Below are 16,890 nucleotides of genomic sequence, written 5' to 3' on the forward strand. Positions count from 1 at the left end.
CACAATCTTCCTCAAAGGAACACACTGCTCCCCTAGCAGTGTCTGTTCTTATTCTCTAAGGCCCTGCCTACACCAGAAACTTCCGTAACTATGGTTGTTTAATTAATTCAGTATATATCCAATTATTCTAGTAGCTTTTGCCTTTAGAAGAAGTAAAACTAGGTCAAAGCATAGTACCTTTGAATTGGAATCACTGTTTTCAGACTAAAAGCTCCCCGCTTTTGCTAAAAATAGTAACACTTAGGAAAAGCAAGGTAAAGTTCTTTGCGCTAACCAGTAATGCTTAATTCTTCAAAGCAACCACTAAACCAATAGCAGAACAGATATTTAATGTGAATCTGTCTTTTTAATTTAAATAATGGGGCTTATCTTTGCATTTCTGTGTCTCGACTACAGCATTCACATACCAATATGTGTATATAATACCTACCACCATCATTTTTTTTCCCACTGATCATCCTGTGTTGTTAAAATCTTCATTTATCAGTCTAGACAGCAAGAGCTGGAAAAACCACTGCCAAGTTTATTTCTACCTAGGTTTGCTTGTGGGATCTCCTGACGCTGATGGGGATTCATCTTCAGATGATGCACCAAAGGCAGCCAGCACAGGTGAGATATTTGCTCAGAGCAACGAGGGTAAAAACGCACCTACTGAGCAGTGTGGGAACTCAGCACCTCATGGAGACCCCCTCAAGCCTGATCCCTGCAGAGCTTCTTGCACTTGGCACCCGGCTGTCCGGACTGACTCCACATCTGTGATCTGCCGCAGGAGGGGACAGCCCCGACGTGCTCCAAAGGGCCACCTCCAGCCATCTCCACTGCTGTCATCAAGACGGATGGACCCCGAGGGACAGACAAACTTTCAGGCCCAGGGAGCTGCCTTTGGGCTGCAGACTAACTCTCGGGTACCTATCACATCTGGAAAAAAATATGTCCCACCTATGTGCTAAGGCAAAGCAAGGATGGATTAAAGAGCAACAGATGAGTTACTTATTAAACTCTTTTCATATTTTTAGTTACGTTAGAGAGCTTCCAGTGGCTGCCACAGAGGCAACAGCTATGGACAATAAAACCTTACGGGCAATTTAAATTCTCTCTCCCCTTAGGAGACGTGGAAAAACGACGACAACTGACTGCTTCCATGTGGCATATATCTTCCTTTCATTAAGGAGGACTCTTTAAACACATACTGCTCTTTTCTATCAGATCGTCACAAACTTTCACAGGGAGGGCAAACAGTTTATAGCTTCCTTTTTCCCACAGCATACTGTAAAAGGACGCAGCAGTCTTGCTTGAGGATCCAATTTTGCTCACCATGAAGCACCCTCGGAAGCTGAGTGTGCTCGCTGGCAAGTGTCAGAGCAGCAATGGAAATGAATTCCCCATGGGCAACGGAAAAGGAAGCTTTTGCACTTGAAAACTAGAATAGTAGTAACCACATGGTAAAACTGCAGATGCACGTAGCAAGTTACATTTTTTAGGCTTATACCACTCCCATCTGAAATCTGCCCCAAAATTCACCTAATCTGGGGCTTTTTTAGGTTACCCTGGAGCCAGAGATTCAAATCACTCAAGCACTGACATAGGTAAAAAAAAGAAAAACATTTCATTTCTTCCTTTCAGAAAGTGCAATTTCCATGTCAAATTTACACTAGCTTGAGTCTCAAGAAGGATAAATCTCCCTCCACGATCATGTTTTGGCTGTTTGCAAACACGAGGTGACAAAAACCTACAAAGAAGAGCTGCAGAAAGAAGATTCCCCAAATATCTAATGTAATGTAGCACTTCTAGTTAATTTTAGTCATATCTGCATATACACTTATGCTTGATGTATATATTCATACGGTTTCTACATCTGCAAAATTAAATGTACGCACATTTAATTTTTTCCACTTTTCAAAGTCTTACTAGATTTTCACATATTTTATATTACAAAAAGTTGGTGAAGTTTTGCTTTCAACTGATGGTTTACACTAGTTTTCCATTTTTTACTAGCAAAAGTACCAAAACTCCTGTGTAATACCAGCACATAAAAATAAAGACAAATGGCAGAAAAGCATAAGTAAAATAATTAGGAACAAAAGTGTTTGGATTTTGACCATACTAGTAATAAATAGGACTAAGAGGAAAGCCAACGGGCTGTTCACTAAGTGAAACAGAGCAAGGGGAATGTGTGCTGAAATCAGATCTTTTGTAGTCCCATTTTTTCATACTTTTTGGTATGCATCTGCTCTAGTTTGGAAGAAAACATACCAGACACTTAGACCAGATGATCACCAGACATCCCTTCTGACCTCAACTGTTCTGTGATACAATATTTACTAATATTTACTACAGTAAAATAGAGTGATTTTCAACACAGTGCCATATAGCGGGAAAACCCAGAATTCCACCCCGAAAGATAGAGGAATCTGCTGAAAACATGCATTCCTCCTTGCCTTACACATCTCTAAGAGAAGCTTCCAGCCGTGCTGTCCTGCAGGGAAGCCACGTGAGCATTTCTTAGTCTACACCAGTCTTATTAGCTGAGTGCTTGGCACAAGCCACTTCATGTGAGACACCACCATTTGGTTCCCTTGAGCTGCCATCCTTATTGCAATTGCCATTCTTACTGCTAGGATTGGAAGGCCCTGGTTGTTAAACAGCTGGTCCTCTCTCTTTTTTTTTTCCGTTTTTTCCTTTTTTTTCCCCTTTTTTTTTCTTTTCTTTTTTTGCTCTTTTTTACAGCTTTATTATAGCAGGGAGGCAGCAGACTGCTTATATTCCGTTTTTCTCGGACTCTTTCTGAAGTGTGAATGAGCATGTGTGTATGTTGAAGTGATAACATAAGGCTAAGTCACATTCGTAGTAAATATTACTTTAAATTACCCCATGTCATCCTGGAATGTAGAAGTGCACTTGTGCAAAACTAGCTGCCCTAAAAGGGAAGCGGAGCTGTAAACCATCCTGCCTACAAGCTGAGCGTGTCCGCAGGAGAGTCACTCTATAAGGGTATGTTTACAGGTCACTTAAGCCTGCATCTGTGCTGAAACTCACACTCTAAGTCACTGAACATCCATGCGGCCACCTTGCCTGCACAGGGCCTTTTAGCTGAGGATACGTGGCCTGGGCACAAGCTCATGGTGCAAATTTGAGCCTTTTCATGTATATAGAGTGCGTAGAGGCAAACAGCTTTAACAATGCTTAAAATACTCTTCTTTTGACCATATAGCAAGGGCATTCATACACAAGCACTCCTGCAATAGCCACATAAATACCTATGTATCCACAGCAGTAATTACATGTGGGTAATTACCAGTAGGGCTGTTTCTATGAGTAAGGCTGTAAGCCCAAGGAAATGAAAAGTTAGGGTTTTATTTACAGCTTCTTTGCTTTCATCTGCAGGCAGAGCACCTGCAGTGCTGATGGGCATGGAGCACAGGGAAGCAGTGGCACATGGACAGGGGTCATGGTGTCCCTAAAAAGGATGATACAAAGGTCATTTGATCTTCCAGATTTGGGGAAGAGACTCTCTCTGGACTCTGAAATTGCCTCACTTTATAGGGTCCCTAATTTTAGTGAGGAAGCTCAGATCCTTGGGTGAAGTACACAATCAATCAATCAATCAGTAAATAAATAAAAATAAAAAGAAAGGCAGTGCAGAGGTGCAGGATGAGATTATAAGTCATTGGTGCTTCAACATTAATCATTAGCAAAATAACAAGGGTCAAGAACAAGAAGCCTCATTAGGAGGAGAATAAAAAAAAAAAAAAAAAAAGAAATAACTGGTATGTAAAATGCTAGGCTCTTCCGTTGAACACACCCCGCCAGCATCCCCTCCATCAGATGCCCTGCGTGCCGCACCACGCTGAATCTGACCATATGTTTGTAGCTAAGGTATGAAATTCATTTGTCAAGTCCCTGGCGTTTTTGGCAAGATGTCCTGTACTGTATGTGTGGTCTGCTATACTAAAATGGGCATGCAGAGCTTTGCAGTGGGTATGGCCATATGAGCCACAGGCAGCACAGTTGATGCTTTCAATGCTGGGATTTTTAGCGCTGTGTAATAATGAATGGAGATATGGAGGGCTCAAGCTGAAGATGTTTCGGCACAGTTGCTAGGATTATAACCTGCTGAAGGCTGTTGGAACGTGCTATAAATACATAGTCAAGCCCCACGCCAACTGTGTAAACTCAGAAGCTGCCTGCTTCATTGAGAGAGTTCATACCAACCAGAGCTGCAACTGGAAGCTGGAACCTGCTACATTTGAGGCAAATCAGTGGCTGGACGAAGTCACATTTTCCCTGTGGAAAGGGATGTGAGAGATGCTGGGACAACGTAGGAGCAGGCGGAGGACAGGGAATTATTTCTTGAGTGTTTTGCTAGGAAACACATAATCGAGAGTTACGGGCCCTCATTAATCACACATTGGAATCAAGGGGTGCCAAATCTCTCAACAGCCCGGAGGCGTTTGAGCCATTTGTAAGCTCTTCCGAACCGAGTCTGAACATGACACATCACCAACTCCAGATCTCAATTCAAATATCACCTTCTTGGCCTGGGAACAGTTGCCTAGTGGCTCTGACTCAAGTTGACTCACAACAAAAGATAAATCTTTCTACTACTAAAACAAAAGGCAAAAAGCTGCTGAGAAATCCTTTAATTCCTTCCTCTGTGTTGTGCAATCCTGAGCCAGTATTTTTTGCAGTGAGGTTGGTGGCATTTCCCTGCCTCCTGAAGCAATATCTTTCTTCCCTGCTGGGCAGGTTGCTATGGGCGCTCCTGCCACCATATTTTTTAATATAGCAAACAGGGCAGGAAGGCAGCAGAATTGCCTGAAAGAGACTTCCTTTAAGCTTTCAGTACAGGTAATATGAAGATGAGAATGTTTGTTGTTTTAGCAGAACTAGCTGGCTAAAATACAGGAAAAAGCCAGAATCTCCCTCAATCTAACAGGATCATCTCATCTCCAGTAGGAACTTCAGCTAACAGGTGTCACCTAACTTTTCCCATGGTGAAAACAAGAGCAATGAAACTACTGTGACCTGGAAAAGTGCTATTATTTGTCCCCCAGCAACTCCACAAAGGCACCTCCAGGTCTGCGCCCTGACATCTCTGCTTCCCCACTAATCCAGCTGCCCACTGAGCTGGATCCTCCGCAGCTCTTCTCAGTTGGTATAAGATCTATAAGCTCAGGTACCCCGACCCTTGACAGTGCACATTTGGAGCCAGACTGAACCCTCAGGAGTATCCAACTACTTTAGTTTCAAGTGAGGATGGCAGAAGATGCAGCATTCCTCATACTTCAATCTTAAGTGCATTTCCAATCATCAGAGGGTGAATCAAACTCCTCTGCAAAAGTCCTGCCCTGTGCAAGCAACATTCCGGGAAAACCAGCAGAAGCTTCTCACAAGTTATTTGGAATAAATCCATATTATAACTCTGCCCATCCAGAAAATCATAACAGTGCCACCTAGGAAGGAATTATCCATAAAATTAAAATACATTCCTCACTTTGGTTTGGGGAAAGCAGCAAGTAAGATAAAAAGCAAGTTTTTCAAAGTACATTCCACACTCCAGATTGTGCTCCCATGCAGTTTGGTTGGCACACGATTTCTCAGCAGAAATCTATTTATTTACAGATGGTTTCTAGTGATATAGCACAGTGGTTGCTTCCCACCCTCCACTTGTGTGATATTTAAGTGCTAAATTCTAGAAACCAGTTAATCTCAGCTCATATTGTGAGATGCTCTGAGAAAGAATAACATTCCTTTCTCTTCCACTGTCCCAGAGTCAGCATAGCGAATGGGATAGACCACACCAGGCTGGTCCATCCCAGGGGATGGGACAGCACCATTCCTACAGCTTAGGACTTGAGCACGATGCCCACATTGCATGGTCGTAGCCCCGAAACACACTCACCTAAGAGCTGCACGCCACGAGTGAGCCCATAGACGTCAATCAGAGCCCAGAGGGGTTCTGCAGTCCTCACCCCGCTGAAGAAGAGCATCGCGGCAGAGTCGTTCACCCGATAGAAAACCCGTCCCTTCTTGTCCACCCAGAACGCTATGATGTTTCCTTCGTTCGCAAACTCTTCTGGCAGAGCCTTGGCCCAGAAGCCACTTTGGGAAACCAAGTCGGGGCATGCGTACTTCGGCAGGGTGTCAGGATTAATCCTGGATGGATCCTTGGAAGTAAACCCAAGTCGGAGAGCCCCACTCCAGCAACACTGCTTTTTAGTGATCTGCAAAGATAACAGCAGCAATAACAGCATTTGGCACTCAAATGTGAATTCACACACCGCAGGCTCCGTGACGTTGAGCACTGAAGGCCACCACAGAGCTCTGAGTGCTCCGTTCCCACAGGACAAGTCCACTGGATTCAAGAAACATTTTACCCATTCACCCCCCCCCCCCACCAAAATGTTGCAGCTATTTTAAATGCAAGTAGCAATGCTGCACACTTGAAAAAAATCCATGGGGAGAAATGAAATGTAATTACAGCTGCATTATGACTCACTTCTATTTCTAGGGTAATTCCTTTTGGCCTTAGAACTGTCCTCTTACAAAATGTGCCAAGAAATGGCCACATGAACTTGTATCTCAGCTGAGACAACACCTGCAGCAGCACGGACCTCCCCACCACGGTGCTTGGACAGCAGGATTCCCCATGACCTGAGGGAGAAGCACTGGCTTAGAATCACAGTCACCACCGCAGGGTTTTCAGGGTTTCCTAGCCCTATAAAAGGCAATCTTGGCCCTGTTTAGCTTGTCGGAATGGATGAAATCGCAAGTTTTCTGTAGATGAATGGCATGAGGAAAAACACAACTTAAGGTATTGAAGAATATTAAATACACAAATAGAAGAATATCTACAATGTCTTATGTCTGAGTAAAATCTACTCAGTTCAACAGTGATTGTTGTTTTTCAGGATATGTTGAGGACATCTATACTCTACTTGGCAGCATGTGGTACGGCAGCACCAATCCAGCCATGATCTGGGTCCACAATATCTACTTTGTGTCAGCTGATGCACAAAAGGTGTTTTTGCTCATACACTGAACCTGCAGCAAACACATGACTGAAATATCCAAGGGCTGGAGAACCAACTGGAGACCACAACCATTGCAACAAGAGCTGCCTAAAAAGGGGTTTTTGAAAAGCTAAATTCATCTATCATCACTGGAGTGATTTTTTTTTTTTTTAAGCAAAACTAGTGACAACCTCAATTAACTTCAACCTAGAAGCCTCCCTGAACTGGAAAATGAAAAACATACCCTAGAAACAATGGACACGATCCCATGGCAAAAAAGCTTTATGGCCTAAGTTTTTGGCCACGTCGACCAGCTTCAATAGTGAGGACCTAGAAGAGCAGGCAGTAAACCTCGCAGAACCATAACCCCTAACGGAGAGGCCTCCCTGCTGCCCAGCTGTGAAGGACACCAGGGAGGCCATCACGCACAGGGACAGCACTGCGGGATGCCATGCACCTCTGGAGCCTTGAGAGGGGGGACAACACTTACAAGAGGGACAGAGCATACAACAAAGTGTGCTCAGTACCCAGCATGGAGAGCTGGGATTTGTCAGAAGCCCATCCCCAAAGTGAACAGCAGACCTCAGGCCACAGCACAACCACAGGGTTGTCACCTCTGTCACTCACAGCTGTTGGCCTCAGGTCACAGTAAGGAGGATTGCAGAGGAGTCTGTCCTTCCAGTTGGAATAAGATTGCTCATATGATAATTTTTCAGACACATGACATCTTTGGGCACTTCTGTGGGTGCTAGATGGCAGCTTCTTGGCTTGGAAAGCTCTCTAGATGTGGAATAACTCAAAGGTAAAGCTATCTTAGAAGAGGATGCAACTAGAGGGGAATGAGGTGTTTTCCAAACATGACCAGAGAGGAATTGCACAGATGGACTTCCTCTGCAAAAGGCTGGTTGCAGCTCCTCATGTCCCGGTCTGGAAGCACAGGGTTTTCTACTACCAGGGATTCTTCGAGACATGATTTTTTGGACTTCTGAATTCTCTTCTAGTAACATTTATAAATACTGCATTATTCTTTCACATGTTCCTCTGCAAGGCAAATCCAGAACGCATGCCCTTATGGGCATAACAGTCTCACAGCAAAGACATTGTTTAAAGCCTAGAGATATCTGCTTTATAATTAAAGTATCAGAGAAAACACCTCAGGGCTTAAAACAAAACAAAACAAAAATCTCTCAAAAGACAGACTGTTTTGCAGTTAAACAAGTGTTGTTGTTTATCCCTTTTCATCCTAGTCAAACATCTAAATGATTTACACCAATCAATACGAAACATTTTAGAATTGTCCTCAGTCCCAGGAATCCTGAGAAGCTCCAGCTTGTGGGATGGACCCTGGGGTGGCACTGAGAAGACTGATTTGATGCATCTCATCTCTGGACAGGATAGGATGCGATTGTGCACCTTCCCCCAGTAGGAGAGGGGTAAATGGGGTGTGCACGTGCTAAAATGGGGTATAAACATGAACTCCAAGAGGAAGACTGGATTATTTATTGTAGCAAATACACTGCAAATCCTAAAAGCTCCTGGGACTGAGATTAATATAGCCTCATTGTTATTCGTACAAGTTACTCTTGCACAGTCTCTTGCCAATACTTTACAGCAATCACAGTCCGTATGAAGTAAATATTCATATGGTAATCTAGGCTGCACATGTTCCATGTATTAATCAGCACCTATAAACAAACAGTTCTCAACACAGTCTGACCACAGGCAAACTAATATCCAAATTAAAATTGAGTGTGATGCCTGCCAAGAATTAGACACAGCTGGACAAAGGATACACAGCTTTGCTAAAAAAGGCAGTGGTTAATGATGGACCAAATTCTCTATTCAGCAACCACTGCTAGGAGAAAAGCTTGGGAGGTCCACTGGGTACCAGAAGGGAAGGAATAGATGCACTCCTCATCCAAACTGGCAAACCACAGCTGATTACAGAGATTCGGCTCTTTACAGCCCTGTGTTACCTTTGACAAACTCCCACTCCACCCCTAGCTGTGCCCCAGTCCCATGGAAGAAACCACACTGCTACCAACACCTCTGAGGCAGTGAAACAGCAGCTCTGGCTACTAGATGGGATTCCCAAAGCAACAAAGAAATGCCAGAATAAACCTCCAAATGCAACAAATAATAAACTGAACGAAATCTCAAGATTTCTTTCCTCTGGTTTTCAAAGGGAGTTTAGACCTTAAAGAACCCAGATGACTAGGCGCATGGCTAGTCTTTACATGGCGAGAAACACAAAAGGTTTAACATGCCATTTTTTTACAGGCACAAACAATAACAAAGCATATGGAGGAGGGACTCAGCAGAAAAGCAAAAGCATTTCCATCCATCCACAGAGCACAGCTTCTGCTGAAGCCTGTTGATTATTCACTTGAGACCTCCCCTTTAGATTCAGCAGAAGCTCTGCTTGTAAATCCCTGGTGCACAGATGAAAGATCTGCATGCATATTCCTCACATATGTTATGCAAGCTAAAATCCTAAAATACACAGTGATAAACAAGTGTGAATTTTCCTGGGATGGTTGCATTGTTTCAGCATGAGGAAGAAATAACCCAGAACCTTCATCTACAACACTAAACCCACGCAAACCTTTGATGGCATTTTCAAAAACAAAATGCTGCTTTCATCACCTCTCAAATCAATTTTCCACAGTTGCTTGTCCAAACTGCTGGCCAGCATGGAAAAAATCCCATTAGACCATGTGAGTTCTGCTGGTTTCCTAGCCTGGATAGAGACAGGAAGAATTCTACAGGCAATTTAATTCAACCTGCAGGAGCATTTTTCCCCCTGTGGGTCTGATCCTGAAATCACTGAAATTTCAGTGCATTTCCAGAAGAAGTTACATTTGGGGTGCTGGAGCAAGTGCTCGGGCTTTTACCACCAGCACCCTGGGACTGAGAGCATGGAGCTGATCTGAGGAGGCTGGGACAAGTCATGAATATCTTCAGAGGTGAGGCATGCTGAATAAGAGGTTCTGTAGCAAATAAAACAAACTTGGGGGGATAGTTAATGCCCCATACTTTGCTTCAGTTTACTTTTTCTCCCTTTTTTTTTTTTTTTTTAATTCATCTTTCCTTCCCTTTTCAGTCTGTACTCTTCCCTTCTACTCTTTGGAGTCCTTTTCCGTACCTCCACTTTCCTGCATTTCTCTGCACTGTGGGTTCTCCCTTCCATCTCCCCCGTGTCCTTCATTAATGCCTTGCCTATTCCCTGCTATTCTCCCAGATTTTTTTTTTCCAGGCGGCTAAAGCCATTGGTGGCCTCATCTTCCTTCTTTCTTGCTCTAGTTCCTGGCTACAATGAAAGAGGAAGAGAAGGATGAAACTCTGCCACAGCTCCTAGTGCTCTGGTGTCTTGAGTGATGGGCAACAGGAGGATCATTCAGATGCTATATGTGGATAAATCTATTGGAAAACTCTTGTGCAAAGCAAAGAATTTGCAGGTAGATCTTCAGTGCGTGCCACAAACTAAACACTGCTGAAGAAAAACACCCACGTTGTACCAATGAAAAAAACGGGATCAGCTTAAAGTGATTTTTGCAGTCCTGAAAATATGGGGGCACAAAGATTAGAAAATCTCTGCATGAATTGCAAAGAGCTCCAAGTTCCTTTAAAGTGCTGAGGGCCTAAAAATGTGCTGAGAGCCTAAAAGGTGGCCAGTTCCTAAGGAGACTGATGAACTTCTTCCACTGGAGGCAGCTCCCAGCAAACACCTCCAAATGTACATCCTGCTTTCAGAGGGGCTGAACTGCCTCTGGACTGAAGCTAAAGGGGCACCACCTCCATCCTCTTGGTTGTAACACAGACACAAAGGACATAAAACCACTTGAGGTCTGCGAGAAAAACATGATGCCCGCAATGTTCTCTCCTTTGATCGAAATGCAATCAGCAGACTGATTCAACAAAGCACTCAGCAGCTGCTTAAAAGAACCTTTTCTTAGAAGGCAACTGTGTCCCCGCTGACCGCTCCTTTCAGCCTTTCGTCTCCTGTGCCAAGTTCACAAGCTGTTTGCCTTCACCTTCAGGTCCTTTCTGCCTACTTCTCTCTCCTCCATTTGCTGCGGAGAGGCTGACTCCCAGCTCCCCAAGTCCAGGCCTCATTGCTGTCTTGTTTGAATGCTCCTTCAGCCAACCCAGACCACTAAAACTCTGCCACATGATGTATGCAAAGTCTAGGCAACACGTGGCTAGTGGTAACTGAGGCTGCTGCCTCTCAGGCTGACCAGTACAGCTCTCTTTATTGTGTTTTCCACCTAACCTCAGCTTACCCTACTGTTCCTCTCTAATACCTAGGTGAGCTTTTTTGAAGTACAGTTCACTCCTTTCTTCCCAGTTTCTACATAGGTTTGTACTGATGGCTCCAAGAACTACGGTGGTGAAAGCAGGAGCACCAAAGACTGCAGATCTTTAAGGATAAGATCCAACTACTCCCTTTTCAATGAAGGGAGATCGATAGATGTGGTGCAAGCACCAAAACCCGCCACACCTCAACATTCATTCACAACAGCCACCATTTCAATAGGGGAAAATAATATGTACTCACCTTAAGCCTGACTTGTTCATAGATAACGATGGGCCTGTTGCTGAAGGTAATGGCATTGCAGAAGCTAGCCTGGCGCTTCACTGCCTTCTGCGTCGTGTCCATGATGATCTGGGATCCCTTTGTGTGGGGATGGAAAAGCAGAGGGCTGATGGACAGAGCTGCACACTGCGGGATGGGGAGACAGTGCTTCTGCTTGTGGTGGCATCGGTGAGAGGAAGCTGGAAACGAGCCACCTATGGAATCTGAAAGCAGAAGGGGGAAGGGAAAGGATTTACAATCTGCAGTGAACAATAAGTAAAAAGAACTCTCAATGCAAAAAAAAAAAAAAACAGGGATACGTGATTCAGAGTGAAATAAAAGTTTGCAAATCCTTACTGTGTAAATCACTGAATGTTTCTCGAGCATCTTAAGCAATAAAAGGTTATCATGACACCGAAGGCTCCTATCTGGACAGCCTGACAATACGGAGCATGTCACGAGGAACATGGCTCAGCACCTGAAATCGCAGCCCATACTGAGACCACGCAGCGAGACAGAAATCAGCAACCAGTTCTGAGAAACAGACCAAAGCACATACGGACATGACATATCAAAGCTCTCACATTTATGTGAAATATTCCATTTCTGGAAGGTTGCACCACCCGACCTGCAGGCACACTTGCTCCCTTCCCTCTGCTTCTCCGTCGTGGCAGCAGTCCTGCCAGTGCTTGTCTATTTTTGCCTTTAGATGCTCCATATCCACCCTCACTGGCTGCCCCTTTAAAGACTTGCACTGCTGACTTGTACTCAAGCACAACTCAGGGACAAACCCACCGGGCTTCCTTCACCAACCACTATCGATCCCCCTAACTCCTCCACCGACCAGAACTCAGCTGAGGTCCCACTTTTCATAAAGTCACCACACCAGGATCAGGACAGGAAAATGCAGCAGGAGAAAGGGTACAAGCAGGGAGGAGATTAGGTCTTTGTCTAACCAAGGCTCTATACAGTCAACAAACACAGGCACGACAGCAGCTTTGCTCATGAACGAGTGGATTCGTGGCTTTCTTCCCAACCAGGTACCTGCAGCAGCTTAAACACAAAACAGTCATTATACTGAATGCCAATCACCTGCTTCCTTTTCCTCGGGTACATATGCACACCATATTCCACACGTGTGTTTGGAAGGAGATACGCATAGATCTGGAGTCAGAGTACCACCAGCACAAAGGACTATTTCATGAAAGGCAAAGGGATGCAATAAAAACAGATGTGACCTTAGCAACGTGTCACGTTGTCCTGTGAAGATGTATGACTCAACCGTATGTTTAAAACTCTGTTCCTCAAATGCACTCATTATATACACTAACTTCTATGTAACACATATATAAACACATAGTTGTTATATTCTTTATTCAGATTAATTGCTGACTATTACAGATTAATGCATACACCTCTAATACAATCCTTGGAGGTAAAAATATAAAACCTAGACCCTATTTCTCCTAACCTTTGGGGTAATTTAAGTCTGTAGCTGTAAGAGGTTGCACGATCGATCATCAGTATAAGCTTGAACAAACACAAACGAAAGGTAAGCCCTTGTTTTCCAATGGGAATATTTTAATTCGGCTTCAACACCAGACATCGTAGAATCATAATGGTTACAAAAGACTTTCAAGATCATCAAAGCCAACTTCAATATCTGTAGCTTCTCCAATCGTCTGAGGTCACCTATGACTTATGTAATTGTGGATTCACTGATGCCCTGAAGAGCAGAAGGTAAAGAAGGTAAACATCCAGGGAAAAGTCTTCCATTCTTAACTTTTCCAACTGCTCTAAAATAAACAGGAAATGAGTCACTATTTCTGATATGTCACATATTTATGGAATATAATCAATTGTTTTTGATAATTTAAAATTAAGGAAACCATAGCCAAATAGGAATAACTTTTTTTTTCTGATAACTTCTAATTTTGCTTTTTCATCTTCCTCTCTCCCATAGTTTTCAAAGGTGCACAGATGTGAAAGAGAAAGAGCAGACAGGGAATGGAATATACATTCATTTCACGTTATCTTGCCTGCCAGAAACAGCCCACATTAATTTCAGAGCCTGACTTCAGAAAATCAGGGCTGTGCAGATGCAGGGAGATCCAGCTTGGCAGAACCGACTGTATGAAAAACCACGCACAAAACCAGGTAAAACCCCCATTTCTGTGACTGCTGCGACCAGCTCCCACGCGGCCCCCTCTCTAGGGGCTCAGCTCCCCTTCAGCTCCACGCTGGTCACGAGGGCTGCTCCCCTCCACTGCTCGACCAGGTTCACACCTGGAAATCTCCATCCCGACTTTCTCCTGGCTTTACCTTTGGCAATTTTGGCAAAGCCTTTCTCATTAAAACCGGGAACGCTGCACGTTGTATTCCAGAGAGCAACACCACCACGCTGAACTGCAAACCCCACACAGATCTTAAGTATGTTCTGTGAAAAATTTTTACTTTTCCATAGAAACACTGCAGCTGATAGCAGCAGCCAAGACAAAACCTGCAGTTTGAGCTCTAAGTGACACGTGTAAGTGGAAAGATTCCAGTTATAAACATGCTGGCACAATCGTATGGACTACAAGCCAAAGGAAAATCAAGTGGACTCTCCTGCGGACCCACTTTGAATTGGGGTTTTAGGCTGAAGCCACTAAAACTCTTAAGTTTTCTCCATTTTTCCTCCACACTTTCAAGCAATGCCTTTCAATCCAGATGTGACTTTTGCAGCTCAAACGTTTTGCTAGCAGTAATCACCAAATCAAACATCTGCAGCAGAGACTCACACACGTTTTAGCTCGTGTGCCTGCCTCACTGCTTTGATTTCATGGATACCTGGGCTGTGGCTACAACCGGTGCCACAGGACCACACGCTCGTGCACCACGGTGCGAGAATCGGGGCCTCGCCAACCCCTTCACAAGCTGCAAAGCCACGGGCCCGACACGAAGGCAGGAACACGGAGGGCACGAGTGGAGGGCACGAGCTCAGCTGCCTACGGCTGGACTTGGGCAAGGGGAGGATGCTTCAGAAACACCGGCTCACAAGCGACGTCGCTGTCCTAGCTCGGCCTGCTAAAAATAACATAAATCCTCTGCTTATAGACTCTGTTCACTCTGAGGCCAGTCTTCTCCCATTCCCTCATTTAAATTACTAAAAATTCTGACCAGCAGGAGGTCTACAAACAATTTTCTTTATACAAAAGAGTTGAGCAAACCTCACAAACTCAGATTTTCTGTTGGCAAAATAGAGAGAAGACCTTTGGCTTCAGGGATCCCATGCAAGATTGCAGGAACTGAGCCTCTCTCCCAGACGTTCTTGCACAACCTGACTTATCACTTACCTGCAGAAGAGAAGGAAAGTGACTGCTCAGAAATAAAATTTGCAAACAAGGGAGCATTTGAAAGAAGGTTGAAATCTGAGCTCCTGGTCAAGGGCACTGCAGGTTTCTCACTCCACAACATGGCTGTAAAACCAGGCGGACAAAAAAACACTTCCCGCCGGCGACCAAGAGCTGCAACGACACCACAGTACCACACAGACAACCTGCATCTCTCCACGCCACAGGACAACAGCCACAGAGATATCCCTCTGTGTCAAATCTACAGAAATACCACAAACTTCCATAGGGTTGGGCTTATACTGTGTTCCCAAAGAACAACAACCGCCCATTCTCATAGTTTCAAAGATTATATAGACTTCCATTTTCAAATCACACTCAGTAACAGATGCTGCCCCTGTTATCACAGGCTCCAAGGAGGACAACGTTGTCACTGACCCATCTGCTCCCCCAGCTGCAAGCACATGGGCCAGATCCCCTGAAATATTTAGTAAGCCAAGGCTACATGAATCACAACGTGGAGCCCTCTGAACCTCTTTGTCTTCAGTGTTCCACTCCCAAACACATCCTTTCTGCAGCCCTTTTGTTCAAGAAAGAAGAAATCTGCCCCCAAAATGGCACACCTCTCCTTCCACACATGGTTGCTGTCCACGTTCTCCCAGATCCTGAGCCCTGAGCATGATCGGAGTGCTTTCTAAGAGACAGCACTGGAGCACTGGATGTTCTCAGCTTAGTAAAATGCATCTCAAAGCCTGTTAGGGCTTTTCGGCAGAAGCGTTCGTGCTCTGTGAAAATGAGACATAATCTTCAAGGCTTGAGATTTCTTAAAATGCTGCAGAAAGTGACTGGATTTCACTTTTTTTTTTTTTTTTTTTAAGACACTTTTTACACTTGAAGAAATCTTGATAGGCAACCTGTCAGAAAGCAGTCAAAACTCATTTCAGACTGAAAACTAACTGCAAGGTATCAAAGATGAATTTCATGGAGCACGTGAAACAAGAGGCATCCAGAAGTGATCGCAAAGGAGAAGACGACTTCAAAATAGAGTCCAGAGATAGTCACGCCGTGAGCAAGCGGGAAGGCAAAACCCACCTCTGTCTGGGGAGGAAGAGAAGAGAGTGTCTGGGTGGCGGTGGAGGTGAGCAAGTCCCGCAGGAGACTCATGGTGAAAAGAACAGATAGGGCGAAACAGCTGTGAGATGACTCCTGTAAGCCTGCCTGCTTTTTGAGTTGGTCCTGTAGTTTGGGGAACTGTGACAAGGAGATACTCAAAGGATTGATGCAACTGATTACACTGATCCTTTTAATTTAATAATAAAGTTCAAAAGGAGAAAACCACAACAACTCCTACACAAACAATTCCACCACGGCAAACGCTAAGCTTTGCAAATGAATTCTTAAAAGCGCACTCCAAGATGCAGTTTTCTAAAAATAACTATTATCTTAACACTGATGGAAACACTAACAGGGTTCCAAATCCCACTTTCCCACATGCAGCCTGACCCAGGGCACAGGAGACAGAGAACCGCAAATTAGTGTAAACAAAAAACAAGGGCTTTTACATTGCTTTTGCAATTCTGTTCTTGCTGTGCTTGAAGGAATAAGTAATTGTGTATCCCCAGCCTATACCCAACTCTCCCTCCTCCTATCTCTATGACGATGGCCCTGCTTAGATCTCTGCCATCAATGTTCTTACCAGGACACAAAGCTGCCCTCTTCTACAGTGAAAGGCTACAGCTTTGCAGCTCTAACCATGTGCAGCCAAAGAAATGCAAAGGGTTAATTCTGGAGCATTAAATCCCCTCTGCCTGAAATCATGGAGCATCTTGAGTTAAACTCAAGTCAATTAGGGACTTATCTACAAGGTGGAGCAGAGCCAGCAGGTCAGATCTAGCACTCCCATCCAAGACTTCAAAACACATTATGCCAAAATATAACTTATTTTCATCCGTGCTATTTTAGCACTGAG

General features: G+C 44.3%; 1 protein-coding gene across 2 annotated transcripts in view; it reads right to left on the bottom strand.

Annotated features, from left to right (window-relative positions):
* NEURL1 (neuralized E3 ubiquitin protein ligase 1) overlaps positions 1 to 16,890 on the bottom strand; it is a 139,010-nt gene that overhangs the window by 41,186 nt on the left and 80,934 nt on the right. For both annotated transcript variants that reach the window (XM_088528655.1, XM_088528654.1), the window contains exons 2-3: positions 11,572 to 11,813; positions 5,903 to 6,224 (exon numbers count right to left, since the gene is read on the bottom strand). In XM_088528655.1, the coding sequence (XP_088384781.1) occupies positions 5,903 to 6,224; positions 11,572 to 11,813 (564 nt within the window). The remainder of the gene's footprint in view (positions 1 to 5,902; positions 6,225 to 11,571; positions 11,814 to 16,890) is intronic.

This window comes from Tinamus guttatus, unplaced genomic scaffold, assembly GCF_059628265.1.
Source record: "Tinamus guttatus ecotype Peru unplaced genomic scaffold, ASM5962826v1 Tinamus_guttatus_pri_ptg000314l, whole genome shotgun sequence".
NCBI lineage: Eukaryota > Metazoa > Chordata > Aves > Tinamiformes > Tinamidae > Tinamus > Tinamus guttatus.